This window comes from Babesia bigemina (genome assembly GCF_000981445.1).
Source record: "Babesia bigemina genome assembly Bbig001, chromosome : I".
Classification (NCBI taxonomy): domain Eukaryota; phylum Apicomplexa; class Aconoidasida; order Piroplasmida; family Babesiidae; genus Babesia; species Babesia bigemina.
Genome location: NC_027216.1, coordinates 655,926 through 681,528, shown reverse-complemented (window position 1 = coordinate 681,528; position 25,603 = coordinate 655,926). Strand labels below are relative to the sequence as shown.

The 25,603-nt window shown below is 53.3% G+C and overlaps 10 protein-coding genes across 10 annotated transcripts; 6 read left to right on the top strand and 4 right to left on the bottom strand.

Annotated features, from left to right (window-relative positions):
• Window position 1: 1 nt before the first annotated feature.
• Window positions 2-2,725, bottom strand: BBBOND_0103040 (N-ethylmaleimide-sensitive factor, putative; the record flags this gene model as incomplete). Its single annotated transcript, XM_012910714.1, is given in 9 exon segments — window positions 2-72; window positions 111-198; window positions 326-685; window positions 723-1,681; window positions 1,717-2,009; window positions 2,044-2,184; window positions 2,201-2,410; window positions 2,449-2,537; window positions 2,663-2,725. 9 exon segments carry the CDS (start codon window positions 2,723-2,725, stop codon window positions 2-4), a joined length of 2,274 nt encoding a protein of 757 aa, XP_012766168.1.
• A 152-nt stretch (window positions 2,726-2,877) lies between these two features.
• Window positions 2,878-7,311, bottom strand: BBBOND_0103030 (hypothetical protein, conserved; the record flags this gene model as incomplete). Its single annotated transcript, XM_012910713.1, has 2 exons — window positions 2,878-6,926; window positions 7,260-7,311. The coding sequence occupies 2 exons, from the start codon at window positions 7,309-7,311 to the stop codon at window positions 2,878-2,880; spliced, it is 4,101 nt and encodes a 1,366-aa protein (XP_012766167.1).
• A 1,085-nt stretch (window positions 7,312-8,396) lies between these two features.
• On the bottom strand, window positions 8,397-11,960 carry BBBOND_0103020 (exportin 1, putative; the record flags this gene model as incomplete). Its single annotated transcript, XM_012910712.1, has 1 exon — window positions 8,397-11,960. The coding sequence occupies one exon, from the start codon at window positions 11,958-11,960 to the stop codon at window positions 8,397-8,399; it is 3,564 nt and encodes a 1,187-aa protein (XP_012766166.1).
• Window positions 11,961-13,474: 1,514 nt separating this feature from the next.
• On the top strand, window positions 13,475-14,449 carry BBBOND_0103010 (hypothetical protein; the record flags this gene model as incomplete). The annotated part of the gene is made up of 4 exons (XM_012910711.1): window positions 13,475-13,479; window positions 13,598-13,748; window positions 14,116-14,345; window positions 14,395-14,449. The coding sequence occupies 4 exons, from the start codon at window positions 13,475-13,477 to the stop codon at window positions 14,447-14,449; spliced, it is 441 nt and encodes a 146-aa protein (XP_012766165.1).
• Window positions 14,450-14,603: 154 nt separating this feature from the next.
• Window positions 14,604-16,925, top strand: BBBOND_0103000 (calmodulin-domain protein kinase 2, putative; the record flags this gene model as incomplete). The annotated part of the gene is made up of 1 exon (XM_012910710.1): window positions 14,604-16,925. One exon carries the CDS (start codon window positions 14,604-14,606, stop codon window positions 16,923-16,925), a length of 2,322 nt encoding a protein of 773 aa, XP_012766164.1.
• Window positions 16,926-17,055: 130 nt separating this feature from the next.
• BBBOND_0102990 (hypothetical protein, conserved) lies at window positions 17,056-18,945 on the top strand (the record flags this gene model as incomplete). The annotated part of the gene is made up of 1 exon (XM_012910709.1): window positions 17,056-18,945. The coding sequence occupies one exon, from the start codon at window positions 17,056-17,058 to the stop codon at window positions 18,943-18,945; it is 1,890 nt and encodes a 629-aa protein (XP_012766163.1).
• Window positions 18,946-19,474: 529 nt separating this feature from the next.
• BBBOND_0102980 (hypothetical protein) lies at window positions 19,475-19,953 on the top strand (the record flags this gene model as incomplete). Its single annotated transcript, XM_012910708.1, has 2 exons — window positions 19,475-19,627; window positions 19,831-19,953. 2 exons carry the CDS (start codon window positions 19,475-19,477, stop codon window positions 19,951-19,953), a joined length of 276 nt encoding a protein of 91 aa, XP_012766162.1.
• Window positions 19,954-20,061: 108 nt separating this feature from the next.
• On the top strand, window positions 20,062-20,663 carry BBBOND_0102970 (hypothetical protein; the record flags this gene model as incomplete). Its single annotated transcript, XM_012910707.1, has 4 exons — window positions 20,062-20,116; window positions 20,238-20,350; window positions 20,436-20,513; window positions 20,574-20,663. 4 exons carry the CDS (start codon window positions 20,062-20,064, stop codon window positions 20,661-20,663), a joined length of 336 nt encoding a protein of 111 aa, XP_012766161.1.
• Window positions 20,664-21,184: 521 nt separating this feature from the next.
• BBBOND_0102960 (translation initiation factor IF-2, putative) lies at window positions 21,185-24,328 on the top strand (the record flags this gene model as incomplete). The annotated part of the gene is made up of 7 exons (XM_012910706.1): window positions 21,185-21,256; window positions 21,370-21,426; window positions 21,465-21,548; window positions 21,587-21,856; window positions 21,898-22,291; window positions 22,328-24,240; window positions 24,278-24,328. The coding sequence occupies 7 exons, from the start codon at window positions 21,185-21,187 to the stop codon at window positions 24,326-24,328; spliced, it is 2,841 nt and encodes a 946-aa protein (XP_012766160.1).
• On the bottom strand, window positions 24,323-25,526 carry BBBOND_0102955 (hypothetical protein, conserved; the record flags this gene model as incomplete). The annotated part of the gene is made up of 2 exons (XM_012910705.1): window positions 24,323-24,502; window positions 24,540-25,526. The coding sequence occupies 2 exons, from the start codon at window positions 25,524-25,526 to the stop codon at window positions 24,323-24,325; spliced, it is 1,167 nt and encodes a 388-aa protein (XP_012766159.1).
• Window positions 25,527-25,603: the final 77 nt, after the last annotated feature.

The window sequence follows — 25,603 nt, the reverse complement described above, 5'->3', positions numbered from 1 at the left end:
ATTACTTTCTGAGGTTGTACCCGGAAGCCTCGAGGCTTTCGAAGAATGTTGACGACGATATCAGCTTCCCACCTGCACGAAGCTGTCTGGCGCGTGTAAGAACAACCAACCTTCCTCCGCGGTACGCTGTATGGCGATTTCCAGCGCCAGAAGCAGGCTCTTGATGCCGATGGTACTGATCTTCCCGCAGTTTGCGACCTGAAAAGCGGTGTTTACTCGGTGGATTCCATCTTTGTGTTCACTACTGATGAAGTAGCGTGTATAGACGCAACAATACGGTCGAAAGAATACCGACCGACACCGAACGTGATACCGATGTGCTTACCTTGTTGATCTCGTCCTCTGGGAATTGCACTGCGCCTGATGACGCCCCGCTAAGTGCCTGGTAAATCTCCGCAGGCCCGGTGACCATCGGCACCTCAGCCGCCACGGTGAACGCTTGCGTTACGTTCGCCATTTCCATGAATGAGTCCTCGGACGTGGTGCCGATGACGAATATGCGCCGGCCGTGCTTGGGAGCCTTTTTGATTAGAATCAGCAGGCACTGCAGAATCGTGTTGCTGAAGCGCGGGCCGATCGGGGAGTAATCGATCAGCCGTTCAATGTCATCAAGGATGATGAGCGACTGGGGCGTTTTGTGCGCATCATCGAACGCCTTGTGAATCGCGTTAACCCTTGACAGTTCCTGCAGAGCGTGACGCCGTGAGCGTTGATAGACCCACCGATAGCCCGATGTAGTTTTCCGGCGAGACCACCTTCACGAACGGGAAGTTGGTGACGGACGCGACGTGAGCTGCAAGCGCAGATTTCCCGCTGCCCACAGCACCGTGTAGCAATACCGACAGCACTGGCGTTTTTTCTGATTTTTGCACCTGAGCTGCGAGGATTTTGCACGTCTCTAGAACCTGGTGGAACTTCTGGCCGTATGGCACTATTCCGTGCCTTGTGAACCCGCTCAGGTTCGAAGAATCGACACCGTAGGCGGGTCGCACCTCGCTGAGAGCGAGCAGGAAGTCAGCCCGGGTGACTATTATTTTGTCCATATCCTTGGGCTTCGTGATATCGCTGCCGTCCACGTGGCGTTGTATGGCGTAAGAAACGGCGCACTTGACCATACCCTCCAACTCGGCACCAGAATAGTTGTTCGTCATCGCGCATATTTCGTCCAGGTCGACGTCGTCCGCCAGCCTGTTGGACTCGCGCATCGTCTTGGTATGTATCTTGAGGATTTGGCACCGCCCTGCCTTGTCAGGCAGCCCGACTTCAATGTGCACCTCGAAGCGTCCAGGACGCAGCAAAGCCTCGTCGATCATGTCTATGCGGTTCGTCATGCCGATGAGCAGGATGTTGTTGAGCGCGTCGATACCGTCGATCTTGGACAGCAGCTGGTTTACGATGCTGTCGCGGGCGCCGGTACCCGAGGTGTCGGTGCCCCTGCGTTGGCAAATCGAGTCTATTTCATCGAAAATGATGATATGCAGACTTGATCTCTCGCCTGCACGCGCATACTCCTCCTCCGCATCCTTGAACAGGTTTCGGATGTTCTCCTCAGATTGACCGAAGAAACGGCTCATAACTTCTGGGCCGTTAACGATCTTGGGTTTGTGGCAGTTGAGCGCCTTAGACAGCTGGCGGGCAATAAGCGTCTTTCCGGTACCCGGCGGACCGTACAGCAGCATTCCTATCCACGGGTGAGACACCGGGGCAGCCACCTACCTTTAACGTGCGATATGCCCAATTGCTTAAGCAGCTCCGGCGGGTAGATTCGTGACGCGAAGGCTCGTCGGAAGATTGCAGCGAATTCGTTGTCGAGGCCTCCGATCCCCATCTCTTCGAATTTGAAGTTTGGCTTGAGGATCCCCGAGTCCTTTGAGGGTATCGCATGGTGCCGGCCGTCAGGGGCGATGTACTGGAAATCAAGCTTGGTGTCTTCGCCCAGGCATCCACGCATTAGCATGTTGACCGACTCCGAATCCGCGGCTCCGCCTTCCGGTGCGATATTGGTGACCCTGCGTCCTGTGAGGCGGCCACCTCGCAACCTACCGCAGGCGAAGGGTGACGCCCTCCTGCAAAATGGCCACGGTCTGCGTGAGATGCAGGACGTGATGCAGCAGCGACTCTCGAACTGCTATCTCCAGGTGGTCGAAGTTGATGGCATGCTGGACAGCTGCACCGGTGTTACAACTCCGTCATGGGTAACGTGCCTTTCTTCGTCGCCTTGAAAAAGGAGACCTCGAAGACTATACGACCAGCTCTGTTGAAGGGGGGGTCGCCCGACTTGCCGAACAACCCGCTTCTTCTGTTGTCATCCACCGGCGACACCTCCACAGTCTCTCCCACCGATGCCGAAATAAGTTGACGTGCGCAGCTGTTGAGGAAGATGTCGTTCCTCCCGCACGCGGGATGCTGCCTGCGACAGTCTACGTGACGCCCATGCCACAGACGTACCTGAAACAGAAGATCATGGTGTTTACGGAGCCGTAGGCCATGAACGACGTGCTCTTGAGCACGTTGTACAGGTCCTGGTGGACATATGCCTGCGAAATTGGTTAGGCGGTCTACATTGGCCACGCAGCATCTCAATGCCGATACATCACGCAAACAGGCACCACGGCGGCCATGTCGGCCGGAATGTAGGCAGACTGCGCGGCGAGACACTTACACAATGGGTGTAGGAGAGAGACTCCTCCGGCAATTTGCCGACAGTGCAGGTAAAGCGCTGCATTGTGAAATATACGGTACACGGGTCGGATATTAGTGGCGGGAAAATCTGAGTGGATGTGCCGCGCAGAGCCCTCAAAGCCCTAGGCCAGACACACGGCTCACGAGCAGGATACTCAGAAATTACAGGGGACTGCAGTTACTGTAAATACAAATTTATGACCTGTGCATACGTGCGGTAACCGCGCGCGTTAGCGATTTGACGTCCTTGACGTGGAGGATACGGGTCAGCTTCATTACCTCGTTGTACACATCAAGAAGCTCCTCTTCGGTCAGGCCATTGGGAAGGCTGGTGGTACGCGCAGCCGTGACAGAAGGGCCGCCTTTGCGGCCTGTTCTGGTATCGTCGTCGGATTCGTAGTCCGCCAGGGGAAACGAACGGCGATTCCCGGAAGCGCGATTCACACGGGGCAGCTCTTCAGACGCATCGGTCATTCGTTTAATCAACGCCTCCCTTGTTAGCGGGGGGCTAGGCTCGTCAGATGCCGCTCGGACTGCTGCGTGCGTATGCTTCGAGTCTTTGTACCAGCTTGGCCATTTGGGCGTGTTGGTGGCAACGTCAGACACATGCCGTTCTTTGCGATTAGTATTGTACCGAACGGCATCATCCGACGAATCCACTTTAAAGTATACCGAATTACAACCTTTCGATACCCCTACGGGTCCCTCGTTAAAGTCGAAGTCGTAGGTCTGGGTACCGGCAGTAGCACAAAATTTCGTACCGGCTTTTCTCTCGGTACGAACACCATCATTTTGCGATTGTTCAGCTGATGTTTGCTGACCCACTGAAAAATGCAGTTGCTTCACTTCATTGTCGCCTGATGGGCGATTTGCCGTAGTAATACACTTTTCCACTTCAGGCTGGGGCGGCTGTTTGGAGTCTTTGTCCTTAACATTCTTCCCCTCAATAGCCTCATGCAACTGTTTTATTAGAGCCGAAAAGTGCTCCAAACTGCCAGCGCTCTCAACATGGCGCGACAGAATGTTCTCTATCGAAGTCATCAATGCTTTGTCCTGCACCGTCGATTCGGCAGCAGGCGGCTTCAAGGTGTCATCACTGCCACAAAAGTACGTGTTCTGACCGTATGACGCAGCTGCATCATTTTCCTCATCCAATGGCACTTGCACGTAGTCACTTGATGCTACGGATCTATCGTCTTCAAAATTTCCCCGTCCAGTGCATACATTTGCGGAAGCAGGGACGGTCACGGATGCCATTGACGACCGTCGGCAACGGTGGGCATCCGAGAGCTTCGATTTCCCATGTTTCGAGTGGCTTGGTTCGTCACGATATGCCGTCTCCCGATCCGTAGTGTTGTGGCCACAGCGGGCACACAAACTTGACTGAGGACGGCCATCGAGGCTCGACCGGTAGGCTTCCCTGACTACTGGATGAGCCGCAACATTGTGGACCCGTTCAACCATTGGATTTGCCGCGATGCGGCCAGTTAAATTCTTGTGATCCTGCTGTGAGTTGCACAGGGAATCGTGGTCGAAGATTGCGTCCAAACTGTCGGCATAGCTGCTCCTTAGCGAGCCCCGATTTCGCGGCGCGTGTTCACCGCCTTTCATGAAACCGACACCCACACTGGAATTAGACAGCCCGTAGCTTGCGTTGAGGTTCTCCTTGTTGAAAATAAAGCCTGTCTTCGGAGCTCGGAGATCTAAGGAGTCCTTCGGAGCACGATGGTCCAAAATGCCAGATGCGAAAATGCCTCCCTCAACAGCGGCGTTGCTTATCTCAGGCGCCAGCCGGTCGCCAGGCACATAGGATCCTAACTCATCCCCGAATGACATTAGAGTTGCCATGCGGGTAAGCTCACCTGTGGAGTTCACTTCGACGTGATTCGTCCGTGTCGGCACATTCTCGTCGAATTCGTTATCAGCTGGGGTGCATTCCAAGGCAGTTTCGACTTCCCCAACATGTAGCGGTGTGACTTCACGGCCATCGGCGTGGTTCTTCCCAACCGAGAGGGGGACCTTCACCGCCACGGTATCCACGCAAGGCGCCTCCGGCAGGTCGAGGCGTGCGGAATCATAAAGCTTGATGTCGCTAGCGTTTCGCGCAGTCGTTGGCAACACTTGGTAGTCAACCGCGTCTTGACCGAGTAACACATCGCCAATGTCTACACCAGCCGTTGGGATGCCACGAGGATCTGACGTCGAAGGCAACGAATCCGGTACCCATTTGGCGTCCCTCGAAGTCGGCTGTGAAACTGCATTTTTCGTAAACTCCGCGCGGCTATAGTACACGTGTTCCATAGATGCCGGATTTGGCGTTGCCACCGACACGGATCGCTCCGACGGCGGGGTTACCAGGGCGGTGTTGATGTTCCCAACGTCAGGCTGCACAACTGCATCCGTCACTGTAACTCTGCCATGAGCTGCATTTTCGCTTGTCGACAGTTTCGAAGCATACGAATATGGCATCGCAGTCGACCCAGCGATGACTGAACTATCGTACATGTCTAGACTACCATTTCCCGGATGAGGGCTTGAGGCGGGGTGATGAGCGGTGTAGCCGTGTCGGCCAGGAGGACTTGTAATCGCAGTTTCCTTTGCAGGCGCAGTTGGGTTCATCCTGGAGACGAAAAACTCATCAATCTGTCGGTTGACGTCGGCCAGGCTGAATGCATTGTCAGCGGGAGGTCGCTCCACGCCGGCACTGTCGATGTCTAACCTCGCCTTCGCGGCATTCGCTGCCAAACTGCTGTATGGTTCCTCGTGCCTGGATGCAGCGGTAGTTTGCGTCCTGTTTCGCGATTTTTCACGAGAGTAATCCGAGGAATGAAGTGTGCCGCGCAGTGGCGACTTCACGTTGTGCTGCAATATCCCTTGGATTCCGCGGTTGGGCGCGGAATCGCGTGCAGACACACTCCGCTGCGCAGGATCTTCGTACGGCAAAACAAACTTGTTTTCCGACATCACGCCGATTTTCCCGCCGTTGACCTGTCGGTCGTGTGCCTCACGGGCGTATCCCTCCTTGGGCCGACAGGGCGATGCACCCACTCCGTCAGCAGCCACAGATTCACGCGAGATAGGCGATTTGTAATCCCGGAGAAGGATATCGCACGACTGGTTATGACCGAGTTGACGTATTTTCAAGTCAGGTCGTCGGACGAATGGCATTTGAAGGGCGGCCCCTTGGTTAGCACCAGTGACGCTACCGAAAGATGCGCGATTCGCGCCGTATTCTCCACACTTAGCATTATCGTAAAAACTCGCTGTGTCAGTGGGCATGTATCCCATGGACAGGCCTCCCATGCCAGTACGTCTCGAAGGGGTGGCCAGACTACGTTGATCAAGGTGCGCCGCTGCAGACCCGGCGCACGGAAGGCTGCCCACGTTCTCGCCACGCTTCGCGCCAGCATTCCTCACATTGTTCCCAGATTTGCTAGAATCAAGAGCTCCAGTCGGTGCCGCGGCGCCGTACCTGGCTCTGAAATCCTTCGCGAAACTCATCAGATCGGACGGCAACGACGCAACGGGATTACTGCCCACTTTGGGTGGCGCACACATCTCCTGGAAGGACTGACGTCGCGAACTGCCATGCATGACCCCCGCCAGGTTGCGGCGGTTACACATGTCTGCCCCTTCCAGGATGGAGTCCACGGCTTTCGGCAGATGGAACGCATTCGAGGACAACCCGGCGCGCTCGTCGAAAAAGTCGCCGTCAATCGAGTGATACGCCATATTCGGAATGGTGGACTCAAGCAACACCGTGTGACAAGGTTGGTTCCCACAGTTGAGCGCGCCTTTCGTCGTCTCCAGAGTTACGCTCGGACGCCGGCACGTATTCACAAGCGGCGCGAAATTTCCGGAGTCCAAGTGCGTTATCGAACTCGACGATTCGGAATATCTCGAACAGGTGACCACCGAAGGTGTGTGGTAGCTGCTGGATTCCTTCAGCCCCGTGCCGCCGGCCGGCAACCCCTGTCTGCAAATCTGCTTCACGTAATGGATGTCCGAATCCGCGTCACTAGAATCCTCCGGCTCGGGCAGAGTGGCCTCAAAGTAGCTTTCCCGGTGGTATCCGTCGCCTTCCACGCCGTCTTCCTCGCAGGGAAAGAACTCGTCCGTGGTTTGGTTTGAGTAGCCCAAAGGGTACCGAGCAGAACCTGACCCCGCCAGGTATTTGACGGCCCCGTTGATCACGCTGGCGCGGTCATGGGGCGTCTCAAGCTCTTCTATCACCAACGGCCGGTCTGAGAACGGTGTAAGTTCACGACGGTGTGGAATCCGGCCACGACTCCGGCCGCGCGGAATCCCGCGGAGGTACATCGCACAGGAATTCAACCGCGGTTATGAAAGACATGTGTACCACAAAATATACAATAATTGACACCGTCGCAGCGCGGAAAGTGTGCAGCGACAGCAGCGGGCGTCGTCGTTTAGCGTTGTCGCTCTGCGACGAACGGGGAAAATGGAGGCACCCCTACGCAGACACAGAAGGCGGTCCGCGGCAGAGGCACGAAATTTCGGACCATGACGCCGCAAATACGCCAACTATAATGCACAGCTGACACGAGTTGACTTACCTACGCCGGTGTGCGCCTTCTGCCCCTTGCGTGGTGACGCCGGAGGCTCCATATTACGCGGTCCACGGAAGGCTGGGAAGCATTGGGAAAGCGACGTCTAACTGCTGCTACATGTGTGCACGATATCTCTGATCCTCCGCCATTCAGCAGACGGCTTGCCCTGTAGGGAGCTGGGACAACACGACGATACCACTCCCCCCTGCCAATTTCCCCATCTGCCGCCCAGGCGCTTCCCGAGGCGATATCGGACAAGACAGTTGTTATAACAAATTTATTTGCTTGCAAGATAAACCGGAAGCGTGTTTTTTGCCGTGGCTGATTTTGCGACTCATGATACGTGAGAAGGGCCCGGTGGAAGGCTGTCAGAATGGCAGCCGATGCGCTGATTCCCTATTCCTACTGCACAAAATTTATTTAATGCCTGTTGCGACGCCAAAAAGCCTTACAGACAAGTCGTAAAGTGACTCGGATGTTACCGTCGGTCAACACACACGTGAACCATTACCTTTATTAAATTCGCAAAATGCGCATGACTCACCGGTCAACATTGATGTGGGATCATCTGTGACTCTTCCGTTTTGTCTGCGAACATGCCATATTTACGCTAATGCAATACGTGGGCGTTGCATCAGGGTAGTAACGTCCGCTAGAATGCCGTTGTTTGAGTTCGTCTAAAATTTGGCCGCCTTGCGATTTGATTTTTGGTGGGCGTCACTGTAATGGTAACGTGTCGGATATTGGCTAGTTGTCGTGTCGCTGTCGTACCGCTCGGCATGGGCTCAGTAATTCTGAATATTTTTTGTCACTTACCCCGATAGACACCCGGCACTGATAGTCCACACGAATAGAGTACAATGGTGAACGCGTTAGCCGTTTCCATCGGCGACCTTCATGTGGGTCGCTGTCGTTAAGACGCCCTTTTGAACATGGCATTGCGCTGCGTCGCTGAGACGATTTAGCTGTAAACATGCGTAGCGACACCGTTGTACGATCAGAGAACTTAATTTGAGGTATTGTAAGTTAGCGGCACATGTAGAGAACATATTCCCCGCCCACTGGGAGGCGGTCAGAGTCGCAGGGTTAGACCATGTCACAAACAGGGTATGGCTGCGACGAGGGCCAGCACCCCGACAGCTCCTAGTCCAAGGTGACCTCCTTCGCAGCCTGCAGCTGCATCTTGCGCTCCTCGATGATGCGCGCGCGTTGGATCGCGTTCTGGCGGTCCTGCTCGAAAATGCGCTCAAACTCCTCCCCGGAGCCCGCGAACTCCTTCAGCGACAGCAAGAAGTCCTTCACGTGGGTCTGGAACTTGAGCGTCTGGCCGTTGAAATTCAACGAGTCCACCTGATCCGCAATGTTCTCGCCGGCGAAGTTGAATAGGTCGACCACGAACGCCTCGATCTGCTTGACGTGGAGGGTGGCGAAGCTGCGGCCGAGGACTCCCACCAGGAATTGCATGACATGCATCCGCGTCAACTCGGAGCCGGGGTCGTTGATGGTGCCGCACTCGAAGAAGCGGATCAGCACGCGCAAAATCTCGGTCTGGAGGCGGAACCCGGACTTGTGCAAAGTGTCGGTGAGCACACCCAGGATCTCCTTCAGCAGCAGGTAGTAGTAGCTCTGGCAGAAGCTAAGCACCGCTGAGACCTGCATCGCGCCGGGGTGGCGGGCGTTGCGCTCCTGCCGGCGGTCGAGCAGCATCAGGTTGTTCAAGAACTCCCGCACCACCACCAGACCCTTCTCCGCCACGGCAGGGTGCTCGTGCTTGAAGGCCCAGATCAGCGACATCACGTAGGACCGCAGCCGATCACTGGGAAGCATCAGGATGCCCTCGAAGCAGTGCTTAGTGGACTTCTGCAGCATCTCGTAGAACTGCTCTCGGTGTTCGGGGAAGCTGTGGAAGTCCTGCTTGACCATGTCGAGCGTGCAGTCGAAGATTTGCTCGAAAATCAGCGGGAGCACGGCGCACCCGTTGTTGCCCAGCTTCTCGATGAGGGTCGTCACGAGGCATATGACCTCGTGGTCCCTGGTCTCTGCCATGGAGTTGCGGTACGCTGCGAGCACCGTGGACGTGATCGAGCTCACAAGCTCCTTCAGGACCTCGTTGTAGTTGCGAACAGTCAAGTCCTCCATCGAACACATTTCCGCCAGGTCTTCTTCTACGGTCAGGCCACTCCGGCCGGAGGATGCGATATTGACATGCGAGTCCGCCAGAGATCGCGTCAGCTTGTTCGGCAGGTGCGAAATGTACGTCTCCAACAGATGCAGAATCGAACGCTTGACCAGGTGCATCAGGTTGATGTTGTTGTGCTTCAGGCAGCCCGGTCCGGCCGTCTGCACGGCATGTTGGATGGCGCAGGAGTAGACGTTGTACAGGTGGATAATGCCGGGATAGACGAGCATCAGCTGGGTCGTGTAGGAGAAGCCGGTGCTCTTGGCCACGCGGTTGTTCACGCGGAGGATCTGGATGACGGCGCGCGTTTTGTCGACATCGAAAATGGCCATCCCCTGCAGCTCGCGCCACACGTTGGGGTCGGTCGACAGCAGGTTGGGGTTCGTCGCGTACCCCAGCAGCTCCTGCCACTCGATGTTGCAGCGGCTCATCAGCTGGGATATGATGTTGTCGCGCAGCTTCACGTCCACGGCGGAAATCACGTTCCCCACCGATTCGTAGTACCACAAAACGAGCTTGTCGTCGAGCACGGCGGTCATGGGGTCGCGCAGATGGATCAGCTCGTACAGGTACAGCTGGTCGTTCACCATCTGGCAGGCGATCGTCCTCTTGCAGGAGTTGGTGATCTTCAGGAAGGTCTCGCACGCCATCTGCTGGACACCGGGGAAGGTCTCACGCATGAACTCGAAGAGCTTGTTCAGCACGGTGTACAGGAAACGCCAATTCTGCTTCAGGAACCGCGGGTACTGGCCCACGACGTACATGATGTTCGACGCCACAATCGCCTTGTCCTCGGTGGCGGTCTTGACCTCGCAGATGTTCAACAGGCACTTGATGATGAGCACCAAAAAGCGCTTCTCCACCTGCTCGTCCATGGCGCCGGATATCGAACCGACGCTGTAGCAAAGCCGGTTCAGGATGGTCGGGTCCCACGTGTCCCTCCGGCCGGCGGTGTTCGCAATCTCCATCTCGTGGTCCAGCACGTCCATCATGATGCGCTCGGTGTCGTCCTGGAGCAGCGTGGCCAGGATGATGAGGTCCGTTTTCATGCGATTGTACAACGCGATTTCGGCGGTGTTGGGGTTGTACTCCCTGGTGACCTCGCACGCGTCGGCGTCGTACAAAATATAGACCTCCTGCGGCTTGGCCATGCGCTTTATCAGCACCTTCTGCAACTCCACCAGCACCTTGCGATACATCGGCAGGCGACCGGAGTCGTAGGAAGGGTTCAGGTTCAGCGTCGTGCGATCGAAGGCCTCCTCGGTGCCATCCTCGGTTATGATGATGCCCCGGTCGGCCGCGTGTCGGCGCTGTTGGTCTTTCACCTCCCGCGCGATGGAGGTGACAAACAAGTGCCAGTAATCGAGGCAGATCTTGAACGTTTCTTCGTGGTTGATGTCCGTGATTTTTACCAGGCGCTCCAGCACGAAGAGCAGCGACTGCTGGTTGTTCGGGTCGCGCTCCACAATGGACTCGCGGAAGTTCTTCAAAAAGTTGGTGCAGAAAATGCTGAACTGCGTGTAGAACGTCTCCCAGAACAGGCGCATGCTCGGAACCACCTGTGTGGTGTCCTCGTAGCTCATTGAACTCTCGGGCAGCATCGACATCTTGTTCACGATCTTGGGCCACATGGATGCCACGCGGGGACCAAACATCTGCATCTCTTGTGATGACAGGGAGAGGCTCGCGATCTCAGTGAGGCACTTGGTGCACTCCACCCTGTACAACACGGGGTCCCAGAAGTGGTCCAGCAGGAGGTCGATCAGCACCACCCTAACGTTGTTGTGCGTGTACTGCTCGAAGATGTAGCCCACGGGAATCCACTTCAAGAAGTGGGCCAGGCACGTCAGAGTCTGCCTGATGAGCGAAATCCTCACCGCGTCCGGGTTGCTGATGGCGCTGTGCATCACGAAGATGCACACATCGAATATTTCCCGGAAGTCGCTCGCCATGCGGGCCGTAAGCCGCTGCACGGTGCGGCTCTGCATGTGGTCCTCACCGAAATCAAACAGCTCCTCGCTCAGCATGTTCAGGAGCCGCATATTGTTCTCGCAGAGGCTCTGCGAGATCTGGGAGGCACGGCAAATCTCCGAGATGAAACCTTCCCAGCGGTCAGGCCACTCACGCTTGACGATCTGGATCAGCGTCTCGTTCAGCTTGGTCAGGAAGTGACGCTCACGCTGACACGCTTCGTCGTCCATGCTTATGTTGACGACCATCTCGGAGACGTAACGCCGAATCCCCAAGCGGTCCTCCGGCAGCAGGACGTTCCAACGGGTTTGGATGCACCCCTGCAGGACCTGAAGCGCGAAGAACTTGGTGTTCGCGTTGTTGGAATGCGACAGAATGGCAACCACGTGCTTCCAGCTGTCTGGCATGGTTCTGAACTGCTCGAGCAGCTTGTGCGCGGCCTCCCTGTTATGGCCGGCACCCGAATCGAACATAGCGTCGATCACCGAGTCCAGTATGGCCACCATGTCCTTGTCGAAGACGCGCGAAGCGTCCAGAATTACCCGGGGATCCGCCATCCTGCCGAGATCTGAGTGCGATGTCAATGCCGCTGACGCACGTGAACAGGGTCCTTCCAGGCGGGTCCCTGCTCAGCTGTCTACGAGTGCATACGTACTGCCAATGTCACATGGATTGTCTCATTACACGGAATTTCAAATGTGTAACTCACTTAGACTACCGTCGCCACGACCATGTCAGGCGCCGGCTGCTGCGCCGTTGCCACTTCAGGGGAAGAAGACGCGCAAGACGTTCTATAGCCAACATGCAAGTAATCAATTACGTTTCTGCGACAACATCAGGGTGATGTGATAAGGGATTTGTAGCGGTACCATGGGCGTAGCACCGCCTTGAAGGCATACAGAGGCCTCGCGCTCCCGAAGCCAGGCATTCAGTTAGGCACGTGTTCGCCACTTACTTAGTGGTGTGCCTACCGTAAAATGTTTCAAGCCGTTTAGTATCATGATTGTCACGTAGAATCTATAAAAACGGTAGATGGAATGTGTAAAAAAGCAGAGCGCAAGTTTCGAAGGCGCTTCCGTTCGGTCGCTCGGCGTCTCAGTTTATATATAGCAATTATACGGCAACTTAGTGGTTCGACTAACGTGTAGGCTGTTAACGATGCTTCTGCCGCGCTGTGTCATGAAATAGACCTGTATGGACAACCAGAAGTGGTACCGCCACAACTATGTAAATCGCGACCTCCCCTACTCAAACATTTCCGGGCAATAATCCCATGGCAGTTTCGCGATCACTAAAATCCAGGTCCTAGCACTGGTAGCTGCAGTCTTAGGCCACATGCACGACGTGTCCGAGCTGAACAGTAGGCACTACGCCCTCAAAGAACGAGGGATGGAATAGACTTGTCGTTTTACCGTGAGGCAATGAAAAATACGAAAATATACTGCCGCATCACCGGTGACAATTTGGCGCGGTAATGTGCTACTAGAAACGTGGAAGGCTGCGCGACCAACGGCTAGACGGCAATTACCGTACGCGCAACCTTGACTATTGAAACTATGGATAACGTTTAATAAACAACGTGAAAATGAAAAATTCTTTGCGCGTGATTCGTAGGTGCGTCCGATGTGGTGGAAGGCGTGGAGTGCCACGCCGAGGCGATAAGAGCGCATCACTGGCAATGTCGGCTCCAAAAATATTGCTCGAGAGATCCACTTGCCAGTGATCTAAAGTGGAGACACCACACGCATTGCACGCAGCGCGTGCAGGACAGCTTTCCTCGGTGTGCTCGACGGAGGGCGCCCCTGCGTCCGGCCACCACGTGCGGACAGCCCTATTGGAACACGGCCCAAGCGTGGTATAAAAAAGTAGTAGACCACTAGTAATGACACGTGGGTTAAAACACACGACGTAACCCATCTATTTACCACTAGTACACGCAAGGTGGCCTCATTCTACCGCCTTATTCTGCGTGTTATTTCACCTGCCTGTCGTCAGGCCGGGAGCCCGGGTTCCTGACCCACTGTCTCTTCACAACGTCACAAGTTGATCGAAGGCGTTCAGAGTTCTCAAAATGAGGTAGCTAGTATAGGAATCTCTTCGTTTGTATATCCGCCGTTCAATCGCAATCGCGACAGTTGCGCCGACACCCTCCCTGGACTGCTCCGGTGCGCGCTAGACACATTACACGATTCAGATCGGCGTCTAGCAAGCCGGCCGGTTCGTGTACGCAGGGGAAGGGCCAAAACAGATCTCTGGCGGCTGATTTTGTGGCTGACAACAGAACTGTAAGGGACAGAAGCACCAGTTTCAAGGAAAGTTTCTACCCTAAAACTGACGAAAAGAACGTGCCGTGGTGTATAGACTGAAGAAGCCTCCTCGTTTCGGATTCTATCGTGGCTCGCATTTACGCAGCGTCGCAGATACTCACTAAAACTCACTAGAGGATAAGATTCCTGCATTCCTGACAATACTCTGGCTGCGCCCATACAACGGAGTTGCAACTGAAAATTGTCTTCGTTATAGAAGTGGCATCCTAGGAAAGCCCGTATCCGTACAGTGAAGGTGGAATCCCTTATTTATGGGAATTCGGCTGAGTCATACGGCTCCTATATCGTTAATGCTAGAATAGTAGTGCCGTGTTGTTGCGTTGAATTGTTACGTTTGGATGCCACATTTCTGAGAAATCGTTTAAGTCGGCGTTTGGATTAGCAGACCATTCCCGGCGCAGATAAGGGCATACCGAGAAAGCAAGGCTTAGCTTTGCTTCCAGCGCAAAACCCGGCTCAATTGGACCACAGTTTCAAAATATTCAAAATATTGCTCCATCGACACAACGAAAATTTGGAGCGGATATTGAAGTTAACTCCTGACAACAGGCACATTGCTTATCGTAGCGGACAAGGTTGCGCAGGCGAACAGTGCGATACGCGCTACTGTCGGCGGTGAGTGTTGACTCTAAGACCCGTTGCAAGGTGAGTCAGCCCACCGTAGCCTGCCCAAGTTTTTGAGGATACGGCCGGATCGGCGCCAAGTTTCACACGAGTGACAGACACTCTCGCGGCCCTCGAGTGCATCCCGGCAGCGACACTCACTGCGCGCTTGGCAGCACATTTCGATTCTACACCTGCGCCGCTTCCTCACCTCGGAGACATCACAGTACTACACAACACCATCCCAACGCATCGCCGTATGTTGAAAAAATGTCATCCGCTACAACCAAGAGACTGCTCAAATACGAGAGCCCATACCGATCTTCGCGATTAAATTGCGCAGCGAACAACCCCATCGCTGTCATGACCGCATATGCGGAGTCTACCGACTCAACACCGCTAGTACAATGCAAGCCGAGGAACGCCTTCAGCCATCAAAATGACGATCATATCGCCTACCCGGATGAGGAATCGTCCGCGCAACTTAACGCGGTTTTCAACAGATTCTCGCCGGTGCTCAAGGGTGGCTGGGTCACTTACCGCCGCAAGTACCTGGAGGGCCCCACCATCGGCAAGGGCAGCTTCGGCGTCGTCAAGGCGCTGTTCCCCATGAGTGATATTTTAGCACTGCAGCAGCTGCTGCCGACCAGGTTGCAGTTGCCGGCGAATCGCCTCAGCCAGGGGATCAGGTGCGTTGCGAACAACCGCTACGAGTTCTGCGGCATGCCTCTGAACCCGCCCACGAGGGCGGTGAAGATAATGAACATCAATAACCCAGATGGGCCCACTAACGTGAAGGACACGCTGCACGTTTTCCGGGAGGTTTCCATTGGTGCATGGCTGGATCACCCCAATGTTGTCAAGGTTTCAGAAATATACACCAACGGTTCTGAGGACATCAGCGACGTGGCCAATGAAGTCTTCCACAGCAAGTCCTTCGCGTGCAACGTTCCGGACGACTGCACAAAGGTGTACTTGGTGATGGAATTTTGTAGCGGGGGAGACCTCACATCGCGCCAGATACCAGAGATCACAAAGGACGAGACGGTCGCGCGGATGTTTGTGCACGTATTCCGAGCGCTAAGCTACATCAATACACTGGGAATCGCGCACAGGGACGTCAAGCCTGAGAATTTCCTGTGGTCGAGTGCAGCACCTGACGCCGACATCAAGATCACCGATTTCGGACTCGCCAATTCACCGCTGCATACGCTCACCTCGCGCGCCGGCACAGCTTACTACGTGGCGCCGGAGATTGTCAGGCATGCGCCCCAAAGGCAGTATTCGGTCCAGTGTGATGCGTGGTCCGCGGGCATCATGTTGCATGTGTTTTTGCTCGGATACTGCCCCTTTCACGCTGAAACCGACGTAAAGACGCTTATGCGCGTCGCAAACGAAGAAATCGACTGGTGTGACGCGCGTTACACCATGATCACGCCCGACGCGTTCGACCTGCTGCGAAGGCTTTTAGTAAAGGACCCCCAAAGCAGGTTGTCCACTACGGAAGCTTTGAGACACCCCTGGCTACGCCGAGCCACCTTCGAGGTCTCCAACATTCCAATGACCGTCGAGGAGGCCACTGGCATCGTGGATGCGTTGACTGCGTTCTATCGCTGCCCTATACTCAAGCAGCTGGCGCTGTGCGTCATGGTGGGGCAAGCGCAGGACAAAAAAGTGGAGGAATGCCGCAAGAAATACCTCTACCTGTCCATGTTCTGCGAGAACGAATACTTCTGGATCAACTCGACCACGGTGGAGAAGTGGCTGCTCTGCACGCGTGAGGGGCCCGGCAGCGTGGGCCAACGCCAACACGGGGAAAGGAGGCCGATGTACATGTGCGCGGAGTACATTCCAGGCTACGGGCAGGAACAATTCGAGCCTGAAGGATATGCTCAGGGACCGAAGCGCCGTGTCATCCTCAGGCAATCGATGTTGTGGAAGTCGGTATCCCGCCTGAACGAGATACTGAGCAATTTCACCCACCACAAGATTTCCATCAGTTTCACGGAGTTCCTCGCCGCGCAGCTCATGCCTCATCTGCTGCACAGGAGCGACCTCATTCTGGACACGTTCGCTGGTCTGCGCAGCGAAACGCCCGGGAGGAGGTCCATACGGATCGACGCACGCGACTTGAGAAGACTACTCAACCCGATGTATCAGTGCTCCAACAGCGACCTGGAAGATGTCTTGAGGCAGACGCAGCTAGTAGCGAACTGTACATATCTCCGAAACCTAGAAACTGAAGAGGAATCAAAGCTGAGAGTGTACAACCTTCTCAAGCCCGTGCTTGAGCCCAAGGCAGACTCCCATCCCATGAATCTCACCATCGACGAGTTCTTCGTGCTCATGAAGTCATCGCACGACATCGACATCATCTTGGAGGCGCTGAGTGAGAGCAGGGAAATGCCGCACGTCGCCTACGAGGCGGTGAAGCGGAGGATGATAGTGTCCAAGCTGCAGGAAATAGAGGCCTGCTGCGCCGAGAGGAGGAAACGCAAGAAGGTCTGCAAAACTCCCCCTCAGAACTATATAGGTATCGACAAGGGGGGGAAATCGTCGACTCCCAACCGCCGGGTCCCTGCGCGAAGCTAGGCCTAACGCAACGGGGCGCCGAAGGCGGGGTCTCGGGTGTTCGTTGCGAACGCACACATGTAGCCGCTAGGTACACTTTGTATAATATATACTTTTATTCTCTCTTGCTGCGCGCTTTCTGTGCCGAATTATGCGCACGGACCCCAAGAAGGTCGCCGCCATACTCGGCGAGGAGCGCCTGGAGCTGCTTTACCTCGGTACCGAGCACCTAGCCGGCGATTCCAGCGCTGCTGTGAGACGAGAGGTGCAGTCTGCGCATACGGGATTCGGGGAGCGCGATGTGGTTGCGGATGGGATATACCGTAACCTGCAACACATTTTAAGGAGCTTGAAGGAGAAACGGGATATATCCCCCGGACACCTAGCTGCGGAACTGCGCGATACGCAGTCGGCATATAACGGCCTGGACCCAATACATCGCAATTATATCAACGGATGTGCTGGAGTGGACGACGGCGTTGCGACGGACTCCACCAGCGGAGGAAACGACACTGTAGACAGGTCACTGAAAGGGTCTGTTGACGTTATTCTGGTACCACTGTTGCGGCTGCTGATGCGCACAGGCAGATTTGTGAGCACTTCCTGCTGTTCCGGCCGCGTGGCCATATTCGAGTGCAACGCCGAGCATGCCACGGCGGCGACGAAAAGTGCTTCCGACTTCGGACGGGCAGGAAGGTTTCTCTACACGTCGCACTGCCACCTTGACCATAAGGAAGCGCTATCAGCGGCTAGCGCGGTGAACGCGGATGTGAAATGCAAGCGAGATTGCTATCACAAGGAACCCTCGACATACAGCGCAAATGAGGAACCCAAACCCGCTGCCGAAGCAACTTCTTTAGACGGCAGCGCTAGACACCCCTGTGAAGTTGTGTTGAAGTTTGAGGCGTTCGTTCTACATGTCGAATGCGCTTCTATGCAAGACGCAACAACGCTTCTGCAGTTGGTGCGGGGATGCGGTCTCAAAAAATCAGGGATCATAACGTGCACGAAGCGGGTAATAGTATCCATAACTGGATCTAATATACTAGAAACTCCGATAGCCATCCGCCATTACATTCGAGGAAATTATGGAGCATCGACAGAATCGGGTGTTGCCAGCGATGGAGTCCACGGGCCGAATACACCACTTGGCGCAACCTTCCAGGCACCGTCTAATGATATCGGCACCAATGAGCGTGTCGAGACGCAATGGCTAGTTAGTCAGGACCAGTTCATGTACCTTTTGGCTACCTGTAACAGAAAGCTGACGGGCAGCATTCGCCAGATGCTGAGGCTGTATTGGTCTTGTGTAAACCATTTCGGGATTGACATTTTGCAGCCATTTTCAATTCGCAATAAGGATTTTGCCAGTGGTGGTATGAAAGACAAATCGAAATCAGGGCAACGAGGCTGTGCTACGGAAAAAGACAGTCGACGTCCGAGGGTGCACAAAAATGTGCCACATACGGCCACCCCCACTCGGTTAGCTAAACGGGAAGAATATGGCTTATGTAACGCACCAGCAATATCGGCTTATCCGGCAACTAAAAGTAGTTTGTTGGGAAACGCACCGAAGGAAGGGGTGACGGAGGATCCTTCGTACATTTGCACGTGGTATTCGCAATCTTCGGATGCACCCGCCTATGAACATGATCCGTCCATACGGCCATACATAGCTGTCAAGGCCGCGCAATACATAAAGCCCCTGAAGACTCGACTGGAGCAGCATCGACTATACGACAAGACGCGTAAAATCGTTACCAATCTTTCGGTATCGGTTGTGGGCATAAATGCAGCTTCGGACAACGCCACCAGCCAAGATTTGGACCCGCCAACGCATGAAAGTAATTGCGTCTCTGCCTCTCATGACGTGCCGAAGGAAGCGTCTGTCGCGGCATTTATACCCATTGTTGCGGTAAAGGACGACAAGCTCAAATCACTGTTCGATCAATCAGACCCACTCGTTGATTTCGTATTCACCGTAAATGGTGCAATGCAATGCAGATTAACGGCGACTGAAGCTGCAACTGCTGACAACTAACGACCGTCATAACGACGGCGGCTGTCCGCAGGGCATTGCAGAGGAACATGCATTAATCATTACAATGGCTACATATTCGCAGTGCAAATAATGTCACATGAACGTATATTCTGCATTACATCTTTGTATATAGGTGGTGTTCACGTTAATCTAATGCTGCGTGAATAATTGATTTCATTTAGACCATGGGTAATAAACATGACTGGTGCGGGATTTGTCGTCTCATCATCCGACACCAGCTATACGTTGCTGTATGCATCTAACATGTCTTGTATTAACGGTAGATAATGAGATACAGCTGCCTATATGATCAAGACGAGCTACCAATAGTGGAGAGTTCGTGCAAATAATAAGGGACCAGTACCGCTATTCCACTACGTAAATTTGCATAAACAAGGATGTAATAGGACATTAGTTCCAGGCGAGGTTGGATCGTGCTGCCCGAAGGTGATAGTTGAAAACGAGTCATCGCTACTTGACAATGCTGGAGAAATAACTGGCGTTTAGATGATACATATCATTCGAGCCAATGCTGTCACATGATGTGCGAAGCATTACAACTCATCGCAACCTAGATAAAACAACGGAACTACGCGAGTCGCAATTTGTGCTACCGGTAGACCCCAAGCATCGCAGTACTAGCCTGTGGCTTCACGGCGTTATAATGTTATTAACTGGCATGGTACGTGAACGATACCACTCCCAAGTACGCTATGCCTCCTTTTTGTGGCATATGTGCAAAGTTTAGGGACCGTTATAGGAACATACGTGAATTGGTAGCCAACCTGTTAACAATACCGCTTCTGAAATATCGCAATAGTTATATGGGAAAATCTCGTTTTTGTGAATGGCGGATGCCTGATTGACTTTTGTTAATGTGCCCAGTCGCTCATTGTCTACCCTATGTCCTACGCGGCGACCCTTGTATCGCCGTGCCAAAATCAACAGCTCAACAAGTTACTGTCACATTCTCAACCCACTTTTAAGTTCAAAAATCTAGAAGGTTGATAGCTGGATTCTGGGCGAGTTTCACAACAGAAGGAGCCGTAGCCTTCGTGGAAGGCAGGCCGCTCCCGTCGAAGACAGAAGAGCATCGGATAATATCTGAGTTTCACGATGGGTTCGAAGCATCATCCTGATTTGATTATGTGCCGGAAACAGCCAGGAATTTGTAAGTTTAAATTATATATAGATTTTATGATTTTATGTGATTACACCTTTAGTGATTATACTTCGAAAAAACTCCAATACTATGTATAACATGCCTTCTCCAGCTATTAATAAGTGAGCAGCTATCGGAAGGCTGTGCGAAAAATGCGACGGCAAATGTCCAATATGTGATTCTTACGTGAGACCGTGCACCCTGGTTCGCATATGCGACGAATGCAACTACGGCACTAATCAGGTACGTCAATTCCAAGATGTGATGACGAACTTCATACCCTTCGCTGTGAGCACGTCTTTTCGACAACGCAATAACACAAACTTAGGGGCGCTGCGTCATTTGTTCCGGACCGGGAGTGTCCGATGCCTACTACTGCAAGGAATGCTGCCAATGTGAAAAAGATGTGAGTGGACAAGTGCTTTGTGAGACGTAGCACGTTTTTAAGCCTTTAAGCCTTCTGCAGCGCGATGGTTGTCCCAAGATCGTCAATCTGGGAAGCGCAAAAACTGATCTGTTCTACGAGCGGAAGAAATACGGGTACAAACAGGCGTAACTATAACATAAGCATTATAGTATCACTCATAATGAATCAATCGCGTGCTTCGAAACATAAGTCACACAGATTTTAGGGCATATTGCTGTAGAGGAAGACTACAAAGCTCCGACGCCTCGCTTAACACACGTTGGCGAATCTGGTTTATATATCGTCGTTTAAGGCGAAATAAAATTCGTAGAATGCGGTGTTTACATCAAACAGAACAACAAAGTGGTGGTAACGTTCTTAGAACATCGACATCTCCCGCTGACCCAACGTGGGTGGAAATCCAGCCGGCATATTAAATCTTCTTAGTCGGAATTTGATACGCATTACCGTATTTTAAGCTTACGTGGTGCTTCGTTACCGAGGCATTGGAAAGATCTCATACATCGGTGTAAGCCGCTGCCAGGCACAGTTGTGCTTTTGCGTTCCTTTGATGGCCGTAAGAGGAATTGAGCCAATTAAGGGGCATCACCTTTGCTCAAACTGCATATTGTGATAGTGCTAGAATATTATAGATATTCATCTGCTACAATATGGCGCCTAAGAAGAAGGTTGTCGTTGAAGAGGATGATGACGAGCTTGCCCTTCTAGATGAGTTCAATACGGTATGTCAACTACCTTATGCATGATGGAATAGGTGCTCAAAGGGTTGTATTTTCCCCTGACGCGTGCTGTGTGTTCAACGAATATCGTTAGACACGAAATGACGCTTATGCAGGCTCGAGGTGCCGTGATAGAAACCAAAACCGAAGATGTTTCGAAATCGAAGAAGAAGGTGTGTAACTTAGCAACAGATGATAATATCCGGTGCAGAAAGCTGGTGGCAAGAAGACCAAGGTGGATGACGATGAAGACATCGACGAACTACTTAAGGATCTCAATGAACTAAATGCAAAGGTAATGAAGCACGTTGATTGATATCAAAACCGGCGCAGGGTAAGCAGGATGCGGAGCAAGCAGCTACGGTGGCGCCTCCCGCGCCGGAACCTGATGCAGCAGGTGAAGATGAAAAGGATGACGCAGCGGAGGGAGGGCAACCCTCTGCGAAGTCTCTGAAAAACAAACTAAAGAAGGAAAAAAAGAAACAGGCCAAGCTTGCGAAGCAAGAGGGAGAAGGCGAACAGGAGAAGGCAGCGGAGACTGCTAAGAAACCTATCTCACTAGCCGCCAGGCTGGCAGCGGAGCGCCAACGACAGTTGCAAGAAGTAAGTTGGCATCAAAATGGCATGTCTTCATTGTTGTCCAGCTCGAAGAAAAGGCGCGCCAGGAGGAGGAGCAGCGACGGTTGTTAGAGGAGGAAGAACGCAGGAAAGCAGAGGAGGAGGAGAAGCAGCGGTTGGCAATGCTGGAAAAGAAGCGCCAGCAGCGTAAGGAGAAGCGCGAACGGCAGAAACAGCAGGGCAAACCAATGACACTCAAAGAAAAAATGGCAGCGGAAATGAAGAAGAAGTTCCTTGAACAGTTGGCAAAGGAAGGTGCATTGGATAACAAGCAAGATGACGAAGCCAAGCGACAACAACCATCGCAAACATACCGCAAAAAGAAGACTGTCAAAGCAGAGGAGGTAGAGCAGGTGGAATCTGAGAAACAAGAGGAGCAAGTGGAACAAGAACCCAGCCCCTCGTCATCGGAGTCTGAAGGTACGTTACGTGGTTCAAGGTATCCATTCCTGTCAGATACACCGTCGTCCAGCGATTCGGAGGATGTTGTGGACAACTGGGAAGAGATGGACATCGAAAATGAGGAGAAGCAGGAGAAAAGGGTGAAAGAGACGGTGAAAGAGGTCGCAAAACCTATTTCGGCACCAACGCCGAAGGCGGTTAGGACAAAGGTGGCGAAACCGGTGGAATCCGAAGACGATGAGAGCGAGTACCGATCCCCGATTTGCTGTGTACTGGGTCACGTCGATACCGGTAAAACCAAGCTGCTTGACAAAATCAGGCACAGCAATGTCCAAAATGCCGAGGCAGGTGGTATCACGCAGCAGATTGGTGCCACCTTCTTCCCGAAAGAGATGCTCAATAAGCACTGCGACATGGTGAACCCCGAGTTTAAAGTGAAGAGCCCTGGGTTGCTGATCATTGACACACCGGGTCACGAGTCGTTTAACAACCTGCGTGCGCGTGGATCGTCACTCTGTGACATCGCGGTGCTGGTCGTCGATATCATGCACGGTCTCGAACCGCAGACTATCGAATCCATTGGGCTACTTAGGGCGCGCAAGTGCTACTTCGTCATCGCGCTGAACAAAATCGACAGGCTGTACAAATGGGAACCCACGCCATGGGCGACGTTCCACAAGACATTTGATAAGCAGCTCGACCACACCAAGGCCGAATTCTTCGAGCGCGCGAAGAAAATAATGCTGGAGCTGTCGGAGCAGGGTCTCAACAGCGAATTCTACTGGGAAAATGACGACGTCAGGCGCAACATCTCAATATGTCCCACCAGTGCCATCACAGGCGAAGGCATTTCCGACCTCATCTGCCTGATGCTTCAGCTGACGCAGAAAATCATGGTCAAAAATATTACCCACAAGGAAGAGTTCCACTGCTCAGTGCTCGAGGTGAAGGTTATAGAGGGTCTAGGTACGACTGTGGACGTTATACTGCTCGGCGGTACCATCAGAGAGGGTGACAAGGTGGTGCTATGTGGTCTGTCCGGCCCCATCGTTACCACTATTCGCACGTTGCTAACCCCGCAACCCCTGGCTGAGCTGCGTGTGAAGGGCGAGTACCAGAAACACACAAGCATCAAGGCGGCAATGGGTGTGAAAATAGTTGCGCAGGGTCTAGAGGAGACGGTGGCAGGAACGGAAATGCTACTGGTGGAAAACGAGGATGATATCGACAAACTCTGCGAGGACGTCATGCAGGATATCTCCTCCATTTTCGACAATGTGGACCGCACGGGAGTGGGGGTGTATGTCATGGCATCAACGTTGGGGTCATTGGAAGCCCTATTGCAGTTCCTCACCGATAAAAAAATCCCCGTATTTGCGGTGAACATCGGAACGGTGCAGAAGAAGGACGTCAAAAAGGCGTCAATCATGAGGGAGAAGGGACACTCGGAATACTCCGTCATCCTCGCCTTCGACGTCAAGTGCGCCGCCGAGGCTGAAAAGGAAGCGCAGACCCTCGGCGTCAAAATTATGTCCGCAGACATCATCTACCATTTGCTGGACTCATTCGTCAAGTACCTGGAGGAGACCCAAGAGCAAAAGAAGCAGGCGCGTATTTCGGAGGTGGTGTTCCCGTGTGAGCTTACTATTCTACCGCACTGCGTGTTCAACAAAAAGGACCCTTTTGTTTTCGGAGTACACGTCGACAACGGTATTCTGAAGGCGAACACGCCCCTGGTCACCATTGCAAAGGGGTCACTGCTCACGCTCGGCAGGGTTGCGAGTATGGAGCACAACAAGAAGCCTGTTGACAAGGCTGTGAAGGGGCAGGAAATATGCATCAAGGTGGTCGGGGAGCCCAATATCGCCTACGGCCGGCACTTCGATTGCAACGACCGAGTCTACTCGCGCATCACCCGCGACTCCATCGACGTGCTCAAGGAATACTTCAGGGACGAAATGACAAACGTATGTTTAGAAGGTTAATGTTTCATCCGTTGTGTAGGACGCTTGGAAGTGTGTAATCCACCTTAAGAAGGTGTTTAATATCCTATGATACTGTGGTAAACAATAGCTGTTTCTCGCGGTCGTTTCTGATGATATCGGCCACGTTGATCCGGCATATTGGGCATATGCGACTCCGTTTAAACCATTTCTTGAGGCAATCGCGGTGGAACAGGTGCCGTATGTCACATGGCATCACGTAAATCTTCTCGCGATCGTCGATTTCCTGCAACATCGTGAATCTTAACATAAGTCGCACCTACCATAATACATATGGCACAAAGCCTGTCGAGGACGGTCATAGCGTTGGTGGCTTCAGATCTGTGTGTGCGTGTGTCGCTCACTTCTTCGGTGTGTTCAGCCTCATCGCTTGAAATCGATACTGCCGTATCCCCGGTATTATCCGTACAGGGGGTCTCGGCGGGCGTATTGCCTGGGTACGCTGCCTTGGTCTCTCCTCTCTTAATGCGTTCTGCTACGTTTTCGAACTTATCAACGTCCAGCTTTGCCAGCAGCTTCCTTGGCAAACCAGGCGACAAGCTGCCCTGCTCCCTGTAGCGCAGCGCGCAGAATACCACCGGGCATAGTATAAGAGAGAACAAGTCGAAGGCCATAATGGGGGTGATGTAGCTCGCTATTGTAAGCCAAATCATAAAGAAGCACAACCTACACGACGCAGACCACAAATTCTCTCTCGGGTAAATCATGTTGTAGTACACCGCGAAACCCACCCATACAATAGATCCCAGATCGTAAATTTTCCTGCAGCAGTTGAACACTCTGCGGCGCGACATGTGGAGAATATGATAACGAATTGACCACACGTTAAGGCATACATTGAGGAGCGTGCGTATGAGCCAGAAGAGTATCAAGCAGTGCGACGGATGACGTTGCTCCTCATACATACGGATCTCGTAACCCACTACAGTTAAGACCATCAGCCCGCAGACAATCAGTGCACTGCATAGGTGAATGTAGACCAGAATCCGTATTAAATAATTGCGATTGGAGACCATGCGTCGAAATTCGGGGTCTTCTGGGTTACCCTCGGGCTGGGCGATGGAGTTGCGCAGAGGGGGATAATTGATGTAGTGGAACAGGTTGAAAGTCCTCCTCTGCGTCTCAGAAGGCGATGCGTCGTTCTCACTCTGGTCCGTGACGGAATCCCTGCTAGAACTCTCGGCGTACTCCCTATTGGCCTCCGTAACAGCCTCCGGAGGAGGTGTGGGCCACACGAGAGGCTCTACCATGATCGCGAATGACAAACGGATTAACCGATGCCTTCTTCACCAGTAGTTACGCAGACGATCACCCGGTCGGGCAATAA